Here is a 15,387-nt window from a genome sequence, read left to right as displayed (position 1 = left end):
GAAGTAAGAGACCTTGACTAAAGAGGGTGTTGTAGGAAGTTTTATAATTCTTGAGTGAAGAGATTTTGAATTTCCCGCTCCCAAGACGGTGTCAAGCGCACAGCTTAGTCTAAGTTCGTGGGAGTTCTGCTTACAATAGCACGTAACATGTTATTAAAATCTTACTAAAACTTAAAATATTAAAACTGTGTCCTTTTACCTACGTTTCCTTGCGTAATTTCTCAAGACGAAGGTATTAACTCCTTGTTTGTTTACTAGGTCACCTCTGAGCAAGTCGACCATTGTTGTTGGCCCAGAGGAAGGCTACGATATTCATTCATAACTCCAGTAGGACGTAGTACGTCATGGAAGAGAGTGGATCCGGAGACGCGAACACATTCTGGAACGAGCGTACTGGAAGTAATTTCTGTTGCAAGTTGTGATGGGAGGATATAACACTTTACTCACCTTGGCAGCGGTGTCATTGGTCGGTTCGTTCTCTATTCTGAATTGCTACGTGTACTTTTCTTCTCCTTCTAGGGAAGTACAAGATGTGGAGCACTGGTTGGAAGAGAACAAGTTGAACCATCTCAAGAAGTTGTTCAAGCACTTAGGTAAGTACCTTGGTTCTTTTTTTTTTTTTTCTCTCTTAAGGAACGAACTAAAGTATTCCATACAGATAATCCTGACAAAACTATAACTTGACAACTGACCCATATGAAAGACTATACTTTTGAAACCCCCTCCTTTACACTTGTTCATGATCGATCTGCGCAGAGGATGGCAATCGCAAACGCGCAAGACTCCCAGAAACAGCTCAGTTTTCCGACAGGGCCTAAACACACACAGTCTCTCCCTCCTTCACCGCCCCCATCCGGGCATGACAATAAACACGTGATATCCAAGCAATAAATCCCCCCCTCACTGAACATCCTATCCTAAAAAAACACACCCACGATGATTGTTTTCTGAATGTCTGAGTGTGAATGCGGTTTTGAAACAAAAAAAATTAAGATAAAACAAATTTTAGGTTTTACAAAAAAACTAAACAAAAACACAAAAAAAAAATTAATAATTAGGGTCCAAACGTTCCGTCTGAAACCGTCCAAAAAATATTTGCCAATATGAACGATGAAATTTGTTCTATCGCTATGACAACTATGCGTTCGTCCGATAGTAACTCTTCAGGTAAATTTATGAATATTCTACACAATTTTATTTTTTTTTATCTCTTTGCAGTACTGCCACAATGTAAATAAGCAGTAGATATATCAAGCCAGTAGTTTTTATTTAGTTATTTTGCAATTAAAGTAGTGTATTCCTAGAAATGCACAATGTAGAACATAGTTTGCGGTAAAATAATGAATTTTTATTCCGAACACAAAATATTTTCTATTATTTTCCTCAATTTTTCGTATTAATAAATAGCTGATACATAGAATGCCAACAATGAGTATCTATAAATGCCGTTAGCAACAATTTATCATCTTTAGACCATTAGTAAAATTATAATTATTTTATTTTAAAAAGTGATTAATTACATCTCCAATAACCTTGATTAAATAAACCTTCAACAATTTCGATATAATAATAATTACAGTACGGATGGATGTAAAAACTATTTTTTTCTCAACTTGTGTTCGTTAGATAAAGGTGTATATAGCTTTTAAACATTATACTAGCATATATATATTTTTTAAATCCACTGACTAATTAAAGATTAATTCTCCAAATATTGAAAAATGTGTTCATGTCATTAGATGACAAAATATGCTCATGTGTCAATTATTAGACAAAATACACCATATGATATAATGAAAAAATATAGCTGATTTGCTAGAAAAATGGCACATATGATAAAAATATTTTCTTTTGGTTTTATTTTGAAATAGACGTGTACGAAAGATATTACCGTAGACAGAGGTCTCTTTATCTACTGTATTCCCTCTATAGACTGCCTAAAGCTAGTAGGATTGTCAAAAAATTACTACACTTTACGGTTTAATATATAGAACACGCCAAATACAAAATGAAATATTTTATTTTTTAAGACGTGTCACTATTTCAAGAAAAAGAACCATAGGTCATTTACGACCAATTTTTTTTTTTTATTCATTTAGAAAATTGCATCCAATATGGTTCGGACCAGATGACATCTATCCCTCGGTGCCAAAATAACATATCAAAATTTATTAATTACAATTAATTAGGGCGTTGTGAAGGCGACTACAATTTATAAGCTAGAGCAGTACAATATGGATTGATCTCTAGTAATAAAACTAATTATTCAATTAATAAATACTAAAAAGAAAATAAAGTAAAAAAATAAGTATTAAAAAAATTTATAATAATATAAATAACTGAAATGACTTTGAAGCGAATAATAATGCAGTAAATTTACAATTAGTGAATTAATATAATTATGAGAATAAAGATGATACAAGAATATGATAAAAATAAATATCTAGTAATATCTAAATAAATAATATCTATAACTAAGCACACACATACATTGCTAATTCTAATCGTAAGGTAATGAATAATGATGTGGGGTTAAGAAAAAGTACAGGGAGATATGGTCATTCAGTGAATGAAAATCAATTATTGGGAATCATAGAAGTAAGAAAGTACCCAGTCAAATATTTTTTTTTTTTTAGTTTTCTTTGTGGTTGATTTATTTATTTGTTCTTCTGGTTAGTCATTGAGCAGATATGGTACCATATAGTTTGAAGTACGTTTACCAAATATATTCTTAAAGGGTGGTTAGATAAATTTAATTTTTTTTTCTAACATTTTTTAGATATATTATTTCTTTTCTAAATAAATTTTTATCTATAAATATTAAGATAATTTAAAAAAATAAAATAGTTTAGGTAGTAAACTAACAACGATTTTAAGATTTTCTTCTTTATATCTGCCGTGTGTCATTACAGTATTGACACTGTTCTTAATATTCGATGCTTAGTCATATACCATTTTGTTGACAAAATTTGCCTTATATCATGATGGCAAAATGTGTTAATAGAAAGTTAGTTAAATTATCTATTACTACTATTATCTACATTTTTAACAAAAAATAATAATCCAAAAATCTGAAACATTTAGTGCTGTTTGACCACCTGTTTTTTGAACATTCGATACAGAATTTAATGCTCTAAATTTTATACTATAATAATTGTTTCGATCAAGTGAATAGTTTTTCAGTAATCTTATATAAACTAAAAAAAAATCTATGTTTGTTTAGGGATGTAAGCTTACAATACAAGAGCCCGGTTGAAAAAAGGCAGATATTTCACCCAAATTTTTTTTATTAATTTAATGAAAACTACTACAACTACGAAAATAAACGTCATAAACTACTGTTTAAATAAATCAATCGGTATTCATGTTAAGCCTCAACATTCTTTATAACACCAAACAGTCCAACGATTCGACCATCCTCAAGTACAATCGTTTTTTTCTTTTTTTTTATAATTAATTTATTGTTATTTACAACTGTATAAAAATATATACAAAAAGTAAATTTGCTGTTGGTGACAGTGACATGATACAAACATGTGGAGAATCTACCCGTTGATAGAACTCCAATAATATTTCTAAAGGAGAAGATCTCGAGGCCATCTTCTTTTCAGACGCCAAGGAGGATTATTAGATAGTGAAAGAGAAGCCAGGTTTGAAACAAGTGGATTTGGGCGGTTGGGAAGTTTATCATGGAAGGAATGGTATCTGGTACTGACCAAATCGGCAACATATGAGACATCGAGGTCCTGATGGATGACTTGGTTTGTAACAAAGTAAGGAGCACTAAGGATTTTGGACTGCAAGGATTGGATTCGAGAGGAATTTGATGGTTTATTGGAGTCCCAAAGCTCAACTTCGTATGTCCAGATAGGCCATATAATAGTCCATGTAGATCAGTCTTTTGTAATGGATTGGAAGTTTGGACCGTTTGTCTAGTAAGTGCTGTAATAGTCGAAATCGACGTGGAGTTTCCTGTCTTTTTAGTCTTGTATGAGGATTCAATGTGAGTCGTTTGCCCAGATGTAGTCCTAAGTACCGGATCTGTTCGACAGGAATAAGAGAGGTATTATTAAAGGATACTGTAGGGCAAGAGGTCATGGGTATACGACGTAGGGTAAATGTGATTTGGTGGGATTTATTGGAATTAATTTTAATCCTTCAGTTTTGGCATTCTTCAAGGGTGGCGATGTGGGATTGGAGGGTTTGGGATACAATGTAAGGATCATTGTTCACTGACAATAGGCATGTGTCATCGGCATACGTGGTGAGGATAGTGTAGTGGGATGGGTTGGGATGTCAGCTGTGAAAACGGTAGAAAGGATAGGACCAAGGATACTACCTGGAGAAAAATGATCGTAAATATAAATTTCCACTTCACATCCAATTTATTAAAAACATTCTGCCCAGGTCATTAATTAAGTCAAATCATCCAATAAAACAATAGATTAATATGGTATCATATTAATTTATTAATAATCTCATGTCTAGTTACCTATTTTGTCACAATTTCATTAATTTTAGATCACTTTTATAAATATAATATTTATAAAAAATTAATAACTTATTAATAATTAATATGGTAGAATAGCCTGCAAAACTTCTTTAATAAATTGGATGTTAGGTGTAAATTCATATTTACGATTGTCCTTGAGGATGGTTGAAATGTTGATGATATAATAAAGAGTGTAGAGACTTAACTTAGAAATTGAAAATATTATATATAAAGTCAAAAACTACTTTATTTTCATTTGATTGCTAATAGACATATGTACGTCATATGGTTTCTGTGATATATTTTTTTATAAAATCAAAATTGTTGTCCGAACAACTAGAAATCAACATTTTGTGAATTTCGTTTGTTGAATATCGTGAAAACTACTTATCCTACGAAGATACATTATAAACTACTTTATAGTCGATTAAACTAGCTTTAATTTGAGCGCTAATAGACATCTGTACATTTTATGGTTCCTGAGATATAGATTACACAAAGTAAATTCACTAACTAGTGATTTTTCAGTGAATTTTTTTATTTAAAAAGCAATATCTCGGGAACTATTGAACGTAAATAGCTCTGTTAGTGCTCATATTTTAGCAAATGGCCTCTACTTTAAATGATATCCTGTTAGGTTTTTTTGGTATTGTTGGTAGTTTTAAAGATATAGAGCTCCGAATGAAAAATTAATTATTTTTTTTACTTTTTTAAAACAGCCGCCATTTAGTCTGATTGGTGTATGTGAGTGAATATATTTTCATTATCATATCATAATCAGTACTTATCATTAGCATCATCATCTTCAATCACTTATCATCGGCAATTGTCATCTTCTATAATCGATTAAAAATCCAATAACTATGATTTTGTTTTTTATTTATTTATTTTTTCTTCTTCTATTTTTAGTTATAAGGGCAATAATAACCGAGGCGAACAGAGACACTCTAGAAGGCAAGTTGTATATAATAGTCTGTAGATAGTAGTTGTACATAGTATGAATGGAGTCTGTACCTTATCTCAACAACACCACAAATGTGTTTTTATATTGTTTTCAATTTTTGTTGTTGTAAAATCCGTCTCTAAACATCGTTTCTATTCCAAAACACAAAACAAAATAATAAAAAAGTTTTTGTTAATTTCCAACTGAATCCATTCGATATTATTTACATATTACAATCATTACCATTTGAAATTGAACAAAGTAAACAACGGAAGATAAATAATGTTCACAACTGTTACCTCCTAATACTTTCTGTCATGGAGATATTTATGTATATAGAAAAAAACGGTAATAAACTATGAATTTACACACACACACACACACACACATACATACATATAAATATCATAATTTATTACCGTTGTTGTCAATATACATAAATATCTCCAAGACAGAAAATATTAAGAGATAACAGTTGTGAACAATATTTATCCACCGTTGTCTACTTAAGGAATGTGTCATGATTAATTGAGGTTACGTCATTGCATCATTATTTATTTTGAAGGGAGCAAAAAAAAGTATATAATCCTTATTTATTTTTTGTTCACTTTCAAATGATAATTAATTTGTAATATGTTCATAAGAGTAAAAACTGCTTCTATCTGGGTAAGATCTTTATATGAAGGCAAAATTTGAATGTACCAAAATTTAAAATGATGGGTTTGAAAACTTAAAAAAGATATGACACTTAATATAACGGACATATGTAAAAAAAAAAATGGTTATCTTAAAACTGAATTATGATTAGATGGAGTTCAACAAACATTTTTTTATAATCTTGTTTTGTGGTTTGGAATAGAAATGGTGTTTAGAGGCGGATTTTACAAAAATCTTTGAAAACAATATCAAAATACATATGTGGTAATGGTTTTCTTCGTTAATGTGCCGTTATTTACAGGCAAGAGATCACAGAGTAATGTCAAATATACTTTAATTATATAAAGAGAGAAGGTACAGAATTTATTCATACTATGTACAACTACTATCTACAGACTATTATACATAACTTGTCTTCTAGAGTATCTCTGTTCACCTACTGATCTTCTAGTACTCTCTAGAATTACCCTTATCTCCAAAATGGGGGATAGTTATATGTCATGAAAATGGGGATAGGTTAGAACTAGAGGAAGGGGATATCAATTGGTAGTCGATAGAGTAAAAAACTACGCATTTATAACTTATCTGACTACAACAACTCTATTATTAACAACAAACAACAATTGATCCACTTTTACTCTAAACTATTTATTTCAAAACTTCTCCAACGCTCGGCCCTCAGTCCATTCTCAAGTAGAAATATATAGTTGTGAGTAAAAGTGGATCAATTGTTGTTTATGTTAATAATAAAATAAACCGCTCTCAAACAATCAGTATTATAAATCATTAATACAACAACTCTGTTCGACATACCTGCGATTATAATGTATTGTAGTGGACGGTCCTTTGTTTGTAAGAAATATCCGATTGCTTCGGGAATTTCAGATGGAGTCGATAGAGGATTACAACGGTTCATGAAGTTCCACTCCCATTTACCGACAGTTAAAGGAGCAGTGAGCTACAACTTGGGAAACCCAACGTCAACCCGAAGACTGAAGCCCAGGCCGTTGCACGATATTCTGTTATAAATTCTATATTTATCAATTCTATTATTCGCATTACTTCAATTATTTGTTTTTTTCTTCGACGTTTTTCAAATTAACTTGTTTTTTTTTTACCCATTAGAGGGCAATTATTTGTCTCCGAATGTTGTTGTTTTGATACTAACTTTAATTTATTCTTTTATTAAGAATTATTATTTTTATCTTATTTTTTAAAAATTATATTGTTGTATATAGTTAGGGGTGTCTTTTTGTATGAGACTATAATCCCCTCCCAATAATAAATTGCAAGAAAACAAATGTAACCATCATATTAACCATGTAAGGCCCACCAAGCCGATCTAGTACTAATAAATAAATAAATAAATACATATAAAAAACAAACAGCCTATTGTCTGGTATACCTTAATTATAGAAAGAGAGAAGATACAGACTCTGTGACTATTATATACAATGAATATCTACATATTACTATGTACATCTTGTCTCCCATATTATCCTTCGAAAACTCTGTTGGACTACTGATCTTTTAGTACTAACTAGAATTACTTTTATCTCTAACATGGTCAATATATAGGTGCCATACGAAGGTGGAGGATAGGTTAGAAATAGAGAAAAGATTATGGCTGTTTCCTATGTTGTATATAACGTGACGCGAACAATACCTAGTTTTATTAATGAAAATTAACATCTTTGATTTGTGGTACCATAAGAAGCCAATGCTACCCTAGAAAGGGTAAATCATGAAAACTTGAACAATGTTCTTTCTTTTCTCTCATCAGAGAACCATTTTTATTGATTTTTGAGATAAACATTTAAACTATTTATTTATACATTAATATTTATCATAAATAAGTTTGATGGCGAGATCAGATAGTGCAAGAAGTGGAAGACTATTAAGCTACTGTGGCCAGTAATAGGGATGTTTGAGGTAAAGTAATAAAGAACTCATAGTAAATAGAGTATAAAAAATATTTATTTTTATTTTATCAGGCAAATTATTTTAAATTAATGTAAAAATTTAATGAATGAAGTAGTGCAATTTTTGTAAATCGTTTATGTTTAAACTTGACTCATACCTCCCAAAGTATTATTATTACTAAACAAAGGTATTTATAAAGTCACAAGTGAGAACTAGATTACAGGCCATCTAAATTTGATTGTCAAACTGATAGAACATGGATGTGAAAACCACCTGAGCTTCGATCTGCCTTCAGCAAAAGACAAAGGTTTTCTTTTATTGAAGAGGTTTAACATAATTTGGAAGGCAGTTTAACTGCGATATTATAATAATAATGATTTAAAAAGAGCTAAATGTGTGAATCGTTAAATCAGTGCTTTTTACTCATGTCTAAATGACGTCACATATGAAACCATTATGGTTGCTTGCGTTTTCTTCTGTTGGTATGCACATTAAAATTTTCAGTTCTTAAAACAAAAATTCAAAATTAATTCCTCAAGCTGTTATCCTCGGTCCCATCCTCTAATCTAATCCTAACCCTATCCTCACCACGTATGCCGATGACACATGTGAGCACGCAGTTAATAATAACCCTTTAATTGCATCCCAAACTCTACAATCCCTCAAAGAGTGGTGTCGTAATTGACGGATTAAAATATATCCCAACAAATCCCATCAAATCACCTTTACCCTTCATCGTAAACCTACCGACTGCCATACAGTTTCCTTACCCTTTGATTGCATCCCAAACTCTCCAATCCCATATCATAGCTCTCGAAGTATGGTGTCGCAATTGAAGGATTAAAATAAATCTAAACAAACACTGCCCAACAATCTCCTTTAATAATGTTGATCTTACCCCTGTCGAACAGATCCGCTACCTTGGACTACATCTGGACAAACGACTAAACTGGAATCCTCACTCAAGATTGAATAGAGAGGAAATTGCAGTTAGATTCTAAATATTACAGCACTTACTAGACAAACGGTCTAAACTTCCAACTCATTACAAAAGACTGATCTACATGACAATAATAAGGCCAATCTGGACATACGGCGTTGAGCTTTGGGGCTCCACTAAACCTTCGAATTCCTCTCGCATCTAATCCTTACTATGAAAACTTCAATCCTCAAGTGAGGATTTTTCTAATCGTAAAATCCTCAATGCTCCTTACTGTATTACAAATAACATTATGCATAAAGACCTTAATGTTCCCTATGTAACCGATCTAGCTCTAACCAAATATCATTCCTTCCAATATAAACTCCCTGGCCACTCAAACCTTTTATTGGCCACTCAAAGTTTCTGACCTTGCTTCCTCTTTCATTCTGGACAATCCTCCGAGACGTCTGAAAAGAAGATGGCCTCGAGACCTTATATTGTAAAAACGTCACTACACAATTGACTCACAATAATATTAACATTATTTCAATTTTATTTTTCTATGTCGTCAAATATCCTATTAAGCAGAAATAATGCTTAGTAATGGTGGACGAGATTTGATAAGTATCTATGGATCGTTTACTGATTGGTTCTTGTTGGCAGTTTTATCTTACATCAGAACATATTGCCTAATTTCCCATTACCTTTCATAGTTTGCCTAAAATATGATTTTATAATAGTATTTCTTTAAATACAAAAACTATGTTGATCCAAAAGGCTTGGTATAGTAATTTATTACTAATATTTAAATTCCATTTTAATCCTAATTCGACTCCAAAGTAAACGATGGTCGTGTCGTTTGGACTCGGTGCTTTCAAACGTTTGCTTTAGTGAGTTATCATACAGAACTTGTGGCTTAAAAATGTCTTTATTTTAACAATATATAGTTTAAATGTTTATCTCACAAAGTAGTACATAAACAACTTGCCTTCCCAACCATTTCTTGAACAGTGTTACGGTTGCCATGGTGAAACAAAAACACGAGTGATATGTTTTAGACCAATGGGTTTTGTTTTTGGGTGAAGACGACAGTTTTGATTCTGGGAACTCTTATGTTCAAACGAGTGGGTTTTGGTTTTGTGAAGGTGACAGTTTGATTTTGGAACACGTTACGATTGTTCAATGTGAAGTGGTAATAGTTTAAAGGCCATCTGTCTTTATGGTTTGAATCGGAATATCACCATGTGAGAAATGTCATATATGTTTTGTTTTTCAAAATTATGATGTTTACTTCAATAGACGATCATTAACAATAGAAGTGGAGGACTACGTGGGGTTTGAACTAAATTTTATTTTGTTTTTATTTTATATTCACTTTTATACTCTTTTGGATAATAATGTAAATATAGTTATTAAGTTAAGGTTAAGTCAACCTATAAGTTTTGATTGTTTTGTTAATTGATAAGAATTCTTTTTTTTTTCCTTTATCATTCTCTGACTATATATATATATATATTTTCTTATTATTAAACTTTTGTACATATAGTTCTGCTGTTCTTTCTCTGCTTTCAACTTGTTAATTTACTTATATTTTTTTTTGTTGTTCATGGAATAGGTAACACCCCTAGGTTTTCTGTTATCTACTTGTAAAGGTATTCGCCAGTGGTCATAATCCAACAATTGTTTATATAGGGGTATATTTTAGCTATATTGTGGGCTTAATGCTTCGGGGTTTTCGTTATTTCCAAGAAAAAATAACGTGGCGCCTAAGGAGTAATTTATTCTTTATTATATATATGTATGTATAGCTGACCGTAAAAATTGATATATAGGGAGATGGTCAGGGTTGCGGTCAAAAGAGAAATAAAAATAGTTTACAACTATTTATTTTCCACTAATAGTACTAGAAATAGTTGTAAACTATTTTTATTTCCCTTTTGACCGCAACCCTGACCATCTCCCTATATATTTATTCTTTATTGTTTTGTTTTTTTTTCCTTTTGCGATTATATTTTTTTTTATTTGACTTTAACTCACCCCCTTCTCCGCTGAGCGTGGGAAACGATAAACGTATAACTAAGGATAAGTCAATATTAGCGGTTATAACAGCACAAGCTACTTTATTCTTTTATTGCTGCCAAATAGTGAATATGTGAATTGCTTATCAATAAAAACTATATATTGTTTGCCTCAAGCGCCTAATAGTATACAACATTAAAGAGAGCTGCTCTCTACAAGTCTTGGCTCTAACTATTCCAAATTCCTAGAAGTCTCTCTCCTTCGACACCCCCTTCTCTCCTCTGAGGTGGTGTCCATACTTCTATTAGCATTCCTCTTCAAGAAGTTTCTATCATCAACTTCATAAGGCAAAGAAATATTCATCTTATTAAATGGATTTAGTGAATGATACAATTTCTTCCTTATTAAACTATAATAGTTTATTTCATTTCATACAGCAACGTTTCGGGAGATTTCCCCCATCTTCAGGCTGTTGATAACAATCCATTTAATACCATAAGAATCTTCCAGTTAAAGGATTATTAAATTAAAAAAAAAAATATTCATCTTATATTAGACATAAGACTCACCCTGAAAATAAATCGTTAAGTAATCGAACAGAGTTGTATAAGTTAGATAAATTATAAATACGCAGTTGCATGTAGTATTCTCCATCGACACCCAATATTCACTTCCTCTAGTTCTAACCTATCCCCACCTCCAAATGACACATAAATATCGCCTCATGTTTGAGATAAGGGTGATTCTAGATCGGTAGTTAAACAGAGTTATCGAAGGACGCTCTAGGAGAAAAGTTGTAGATAGTCTGTATATATAGTATATATATATCTATATATATCTATATGTCTGTAGATAGTCGTTATATATAGTATTTCATAAAGTCTGTATATTCTCTCGGCATACAAATAAATTTTATCCTACATTACTTTGTGGTTGCGTTCTGTAACTGTTAATCCGGCCTGATGTGCGTTTCGTTACTCAATTGCGTTACCGGGAGTTCAGTGGTTTTTTGATATATTTTATGTGATAAATGGCTTTATAAATCACCCTATAAAACAATAAATTAATATGGAATCATATTAATTATGAATAATATTGCCTAAGTTTATGTCTAGTTACCTATTTTGTCATAATTTCATTAATTTTTAAAACTTTTAATTTTAGATCACTTAACAATATCAACTATCTTACTAATAAACTTCAATCTTATCAATTATCTTAAAAACAAAAGTTTCTAACCTATAAATATCCCCATGTGTTTGAGAAAAGGGTATTTCTAGAGAGTACTAGATCAGTAGTTAGAGTTATCGCAGGGCACTCTAGAAGACAACTTGTAAACAGTAGTCTGTAGGTAGTCGTTGTATATAGTATGTCATACTATACTGGGATCAGAGCCTTAACACTTGGAGGAGGAGAACTAACAGTGAACTGCTAGCAGAGACTGGTCAATCAATATCTCATGATATGAAGGTAAGCAGGTTTAGATGGGGGAGACATTTGGCTCGAAGACATTTTACAAGACGCCTCTACACAACAATGAATGCCAGTATAGTTAGCAAGAGACTACGTGGGAGGCCAAAAACCAGATGGATAGCCAGAATTGGCAAGGATGGAAAGCAGTAGACCAAGATAGACTGGCGTGGAGAAGTTTCGGGCGGCCAAAGATCTACAAGGTCTCTAGCGGCAACTGAAAAAAATGTATATTTTTATTTTATCAATTTGTATTTTTTTTTTTTAAATAACAGGATCAATACATTATTCAATAAAAGCAGATTGGTTTGTTAGAAAATTTGGCTTATTAGATTTATTTTAATTTTTATTCATTATCAGTGCATGTTAGAAAAGGTGTGAAGTTCTACTTGGGTGCAGATTTGATATCTTAACAACTTCCCAACAATATATTATAAGCCTATTGAAGAAATTGGTAAAGCGAGTAGCTCAATGGTAAGGCATTTAGCTACCAACTCCAAGGATCCGCATCGAATCTGGCTGTGGCAGATAATTATTATTCTTTTCACTGTAGCCGTGAGTCAGCAAAGTGGATTCGGTAGCCCTCCGGGGTTCACCCAGCCTCATGGAATGGGTAAAAATATGGCAGTTAAGGATGATTTTGACAAAAATCACCTCCGTGCGTAACCGCTGGTATAGTAACAGCACTTCCTTACTAAGTACTGTATGGGTTTAGTGGTAAATATTTACTTCACCATGCCTATTATTTATAAATAACCAATGATTTATAATTTTAAATTTTAATCCAAAATATAATTCTTTCAAATTCTAACCATATTATTCTTTATAAACCGAAACAATAACATTTTCTATCTATTATTGAAATTAGTATATACTACTAATACTATTCTTGATGAATGGAATATGGTCCGGGCGCGGTAAAAAAAAAAACTCAAATAGTAGAATTATACTATTTTATTGAGCCAACGTTTCGCTCCACGTTGCAGGGCTTCGTCAGGGCTAAAAAAGATACAAACACATAGTTACAAAAAGAGAAAAAAAACATAAGTGTAAAATAACGGATATAAAATGTAATAAGGTAAGATATAATAAGAAAAATTAAAGTTTGTAAATAGTAAATGAAATTTTCTTATTATATCTTACTTTTTTACATTTTATACCCCTGTTATTGTACACTTATGTTGTTTTCTCTTTTTGTTTTCCTTTTGTAACTATGTGTTTGTATCTTTTTTAGCCCTGACGAAGCCCTGCAACGTGGGGCGAAACGTTGGCTCAATAAATTAGTATAATTCTACTGTTTGAGTTTTTTTTTTACCGCACCCGGACCATATTCCATTCATCTATTAACACGGTCAATCAACAATCTTCCAGTAATACTATTCTTATTCTTCCTAAAATGTATTTTCTATTTTTTCTTAGTTTACTTTTTACTGTTAACGGTAATAGTTAATATTTTAGTTTTTGTTTCACTATAAGCTAACATCCTAACCAATCCTAACACTATCCTCACCCCATATGCCGTGGACACATGGTGCCGAGGTGTGTTCGCAGTTAGTAATAACCCTTTAATTGCATCCTAAAATTCCCAATCCCATATTAAAACCCTCGAAGAATGGTGCCGAAATTGGAGAATTAAAATAAATCCCGATAAATCACCTTTACCCTGCTTCGTAATCCTAGCGATTGTCCTACAGAGTCCTTTGATAATGTTACTCTTACCCCTGTCGAACAGATCCGCTACGTTAGACTGCATCTGAACAAACGACTAACTTGGAAACTTCACACAAGACAGAAAACTGTAGGTCGATTCTAAATATTACAGCACTTACTTGACAAACGGTCTAAAACAAATTCATTCTAAAATACTGATCTACATGACTATAATAAGGCCTATTTGGAAGTTCGAAGTCGAGCTTTGGGGCCTCACTAAACCTTCGAATTCCTCTCGTATCTAATCCTTACAATCCAAAATCTTTTGTAATAGCCTTAATGCGCCTTACTTTGTCACAAATAAAATCATCCATAAAGACCTTAATGTTCCCTATGTAACCGATCTAGCCCTAACCAGATATCAAACCCTCCATTAAAAACTCTCTAATCACCCAAACCCGCTTACTCTTCTATTCCTGACAATGATACGAGGCGCCTGAAAAGAAATGGCCACGAGACCCTATAATGTGAAATATTATTAGAGTGCCAACAATAGGTAGTTTCTCTTCATACTATTATGATTTTACATCAAATTTACTAGATGTATTTTTAAGTAAATACAGTTGTAAATTTCAATAAAGAAAATTACATTAGATTATGTAAAATATCACTACAATGCTGATTTTAATATTCCTAACTTTATAATTGGTGCTTTAGTTTAAAGCACTTATGTTTGAAATTATTGTATATATTATTTTATCGTTATGTTATTTTATTTATTTATTTTTCATACAGATAGTTTGATTATGTTCATCTTGTCTATTTCTTTGTTCGTATATATTTTAAGAGAGTTTTATTCTTATTCTCGTAAAATGTATCTAGTTGTTTGTTCTTGGTAGACTGATATACTGCTGTGACTATGAATGATGGTCTGATCTCACATTACCGTCTAATATTGAATTTGTTTAGCGGGTCACTGAAGAGGATCTAGGAGGGTGAATTCCGGAGAGCGAATTTGTTGATCGGGTGAATTGAAAAATTGTGAAAGGGCGAATTGGAGGAGCAGAAATGAGAAAGAAAAATAGGAATGAATGAAACATTTATATTGGTTGTACAGACCTAAATGGATTGTAAAAGGAAACTGTAGGGGGTGAAAAAAATTTGTTTATTATATCCTATTATTGTAAATTTTTTTTTTCTGATTATACCATGTATGTGTAATTTATATATGTCCAATTTTATGGATTGATAAGTATGCTGTGTGAGATGGCAACCTAATGTATTTAGGCAGCATAGATAAATAAATAAAGT

The 15,387-nt window shown here is 31.8% G+C and overlaps 1 protein-coding gene across 2 annotated transcripts in view; it reads left to right on the top strand.

Annotated features, from left to right (window-relative positions):
- The first annotated feature begins 421 nt into the window (after positions 1-421).
- The window catches only part of LOC106679551 (apoptosis-resistant E3 ubiquitin protein ligase 1), a 54,744-nt gene continuing 39,778 nt past the window's right edge, over positions 422-15,387 (top strand). Inside the window, exon 1 of one of the 2 annotated variants that reach the window (XM_014418770.3) lies at positions 422-593. In XM_014418770.3, coding sequence (XP_014274256.1) covers positions 422-593 — 172 coding nt within the window. Of the gene's footprint in view, positions 594-857; positions 1,168-15,387 lie in introns of those variants that run through there. The other variant, XM_014418780.3, reaches the window with a different exon arrangement.

The sequence above is a fragment of the Halyomorpha halys genome, unplaced genomic scaffold, assembly GCF_000696795.3.
Source record: "Halyomorpha halys isolate HHAL.00 unplaced genomic scaffold, Hhal_1.1 Scaffold13.1, whole genome shotgun sequence".
Lineage (NCBI taxonomy): Eukaryota > Metazoa > Arthropoda > Insecta > Hemiptera > Pentatomidae > Halyomorpha > Halyomorpha halys.
Note: the sequence above shows the minus strand (reverse complement) of the source record. Positions and strands in the feature narration are given on the sequence as shown.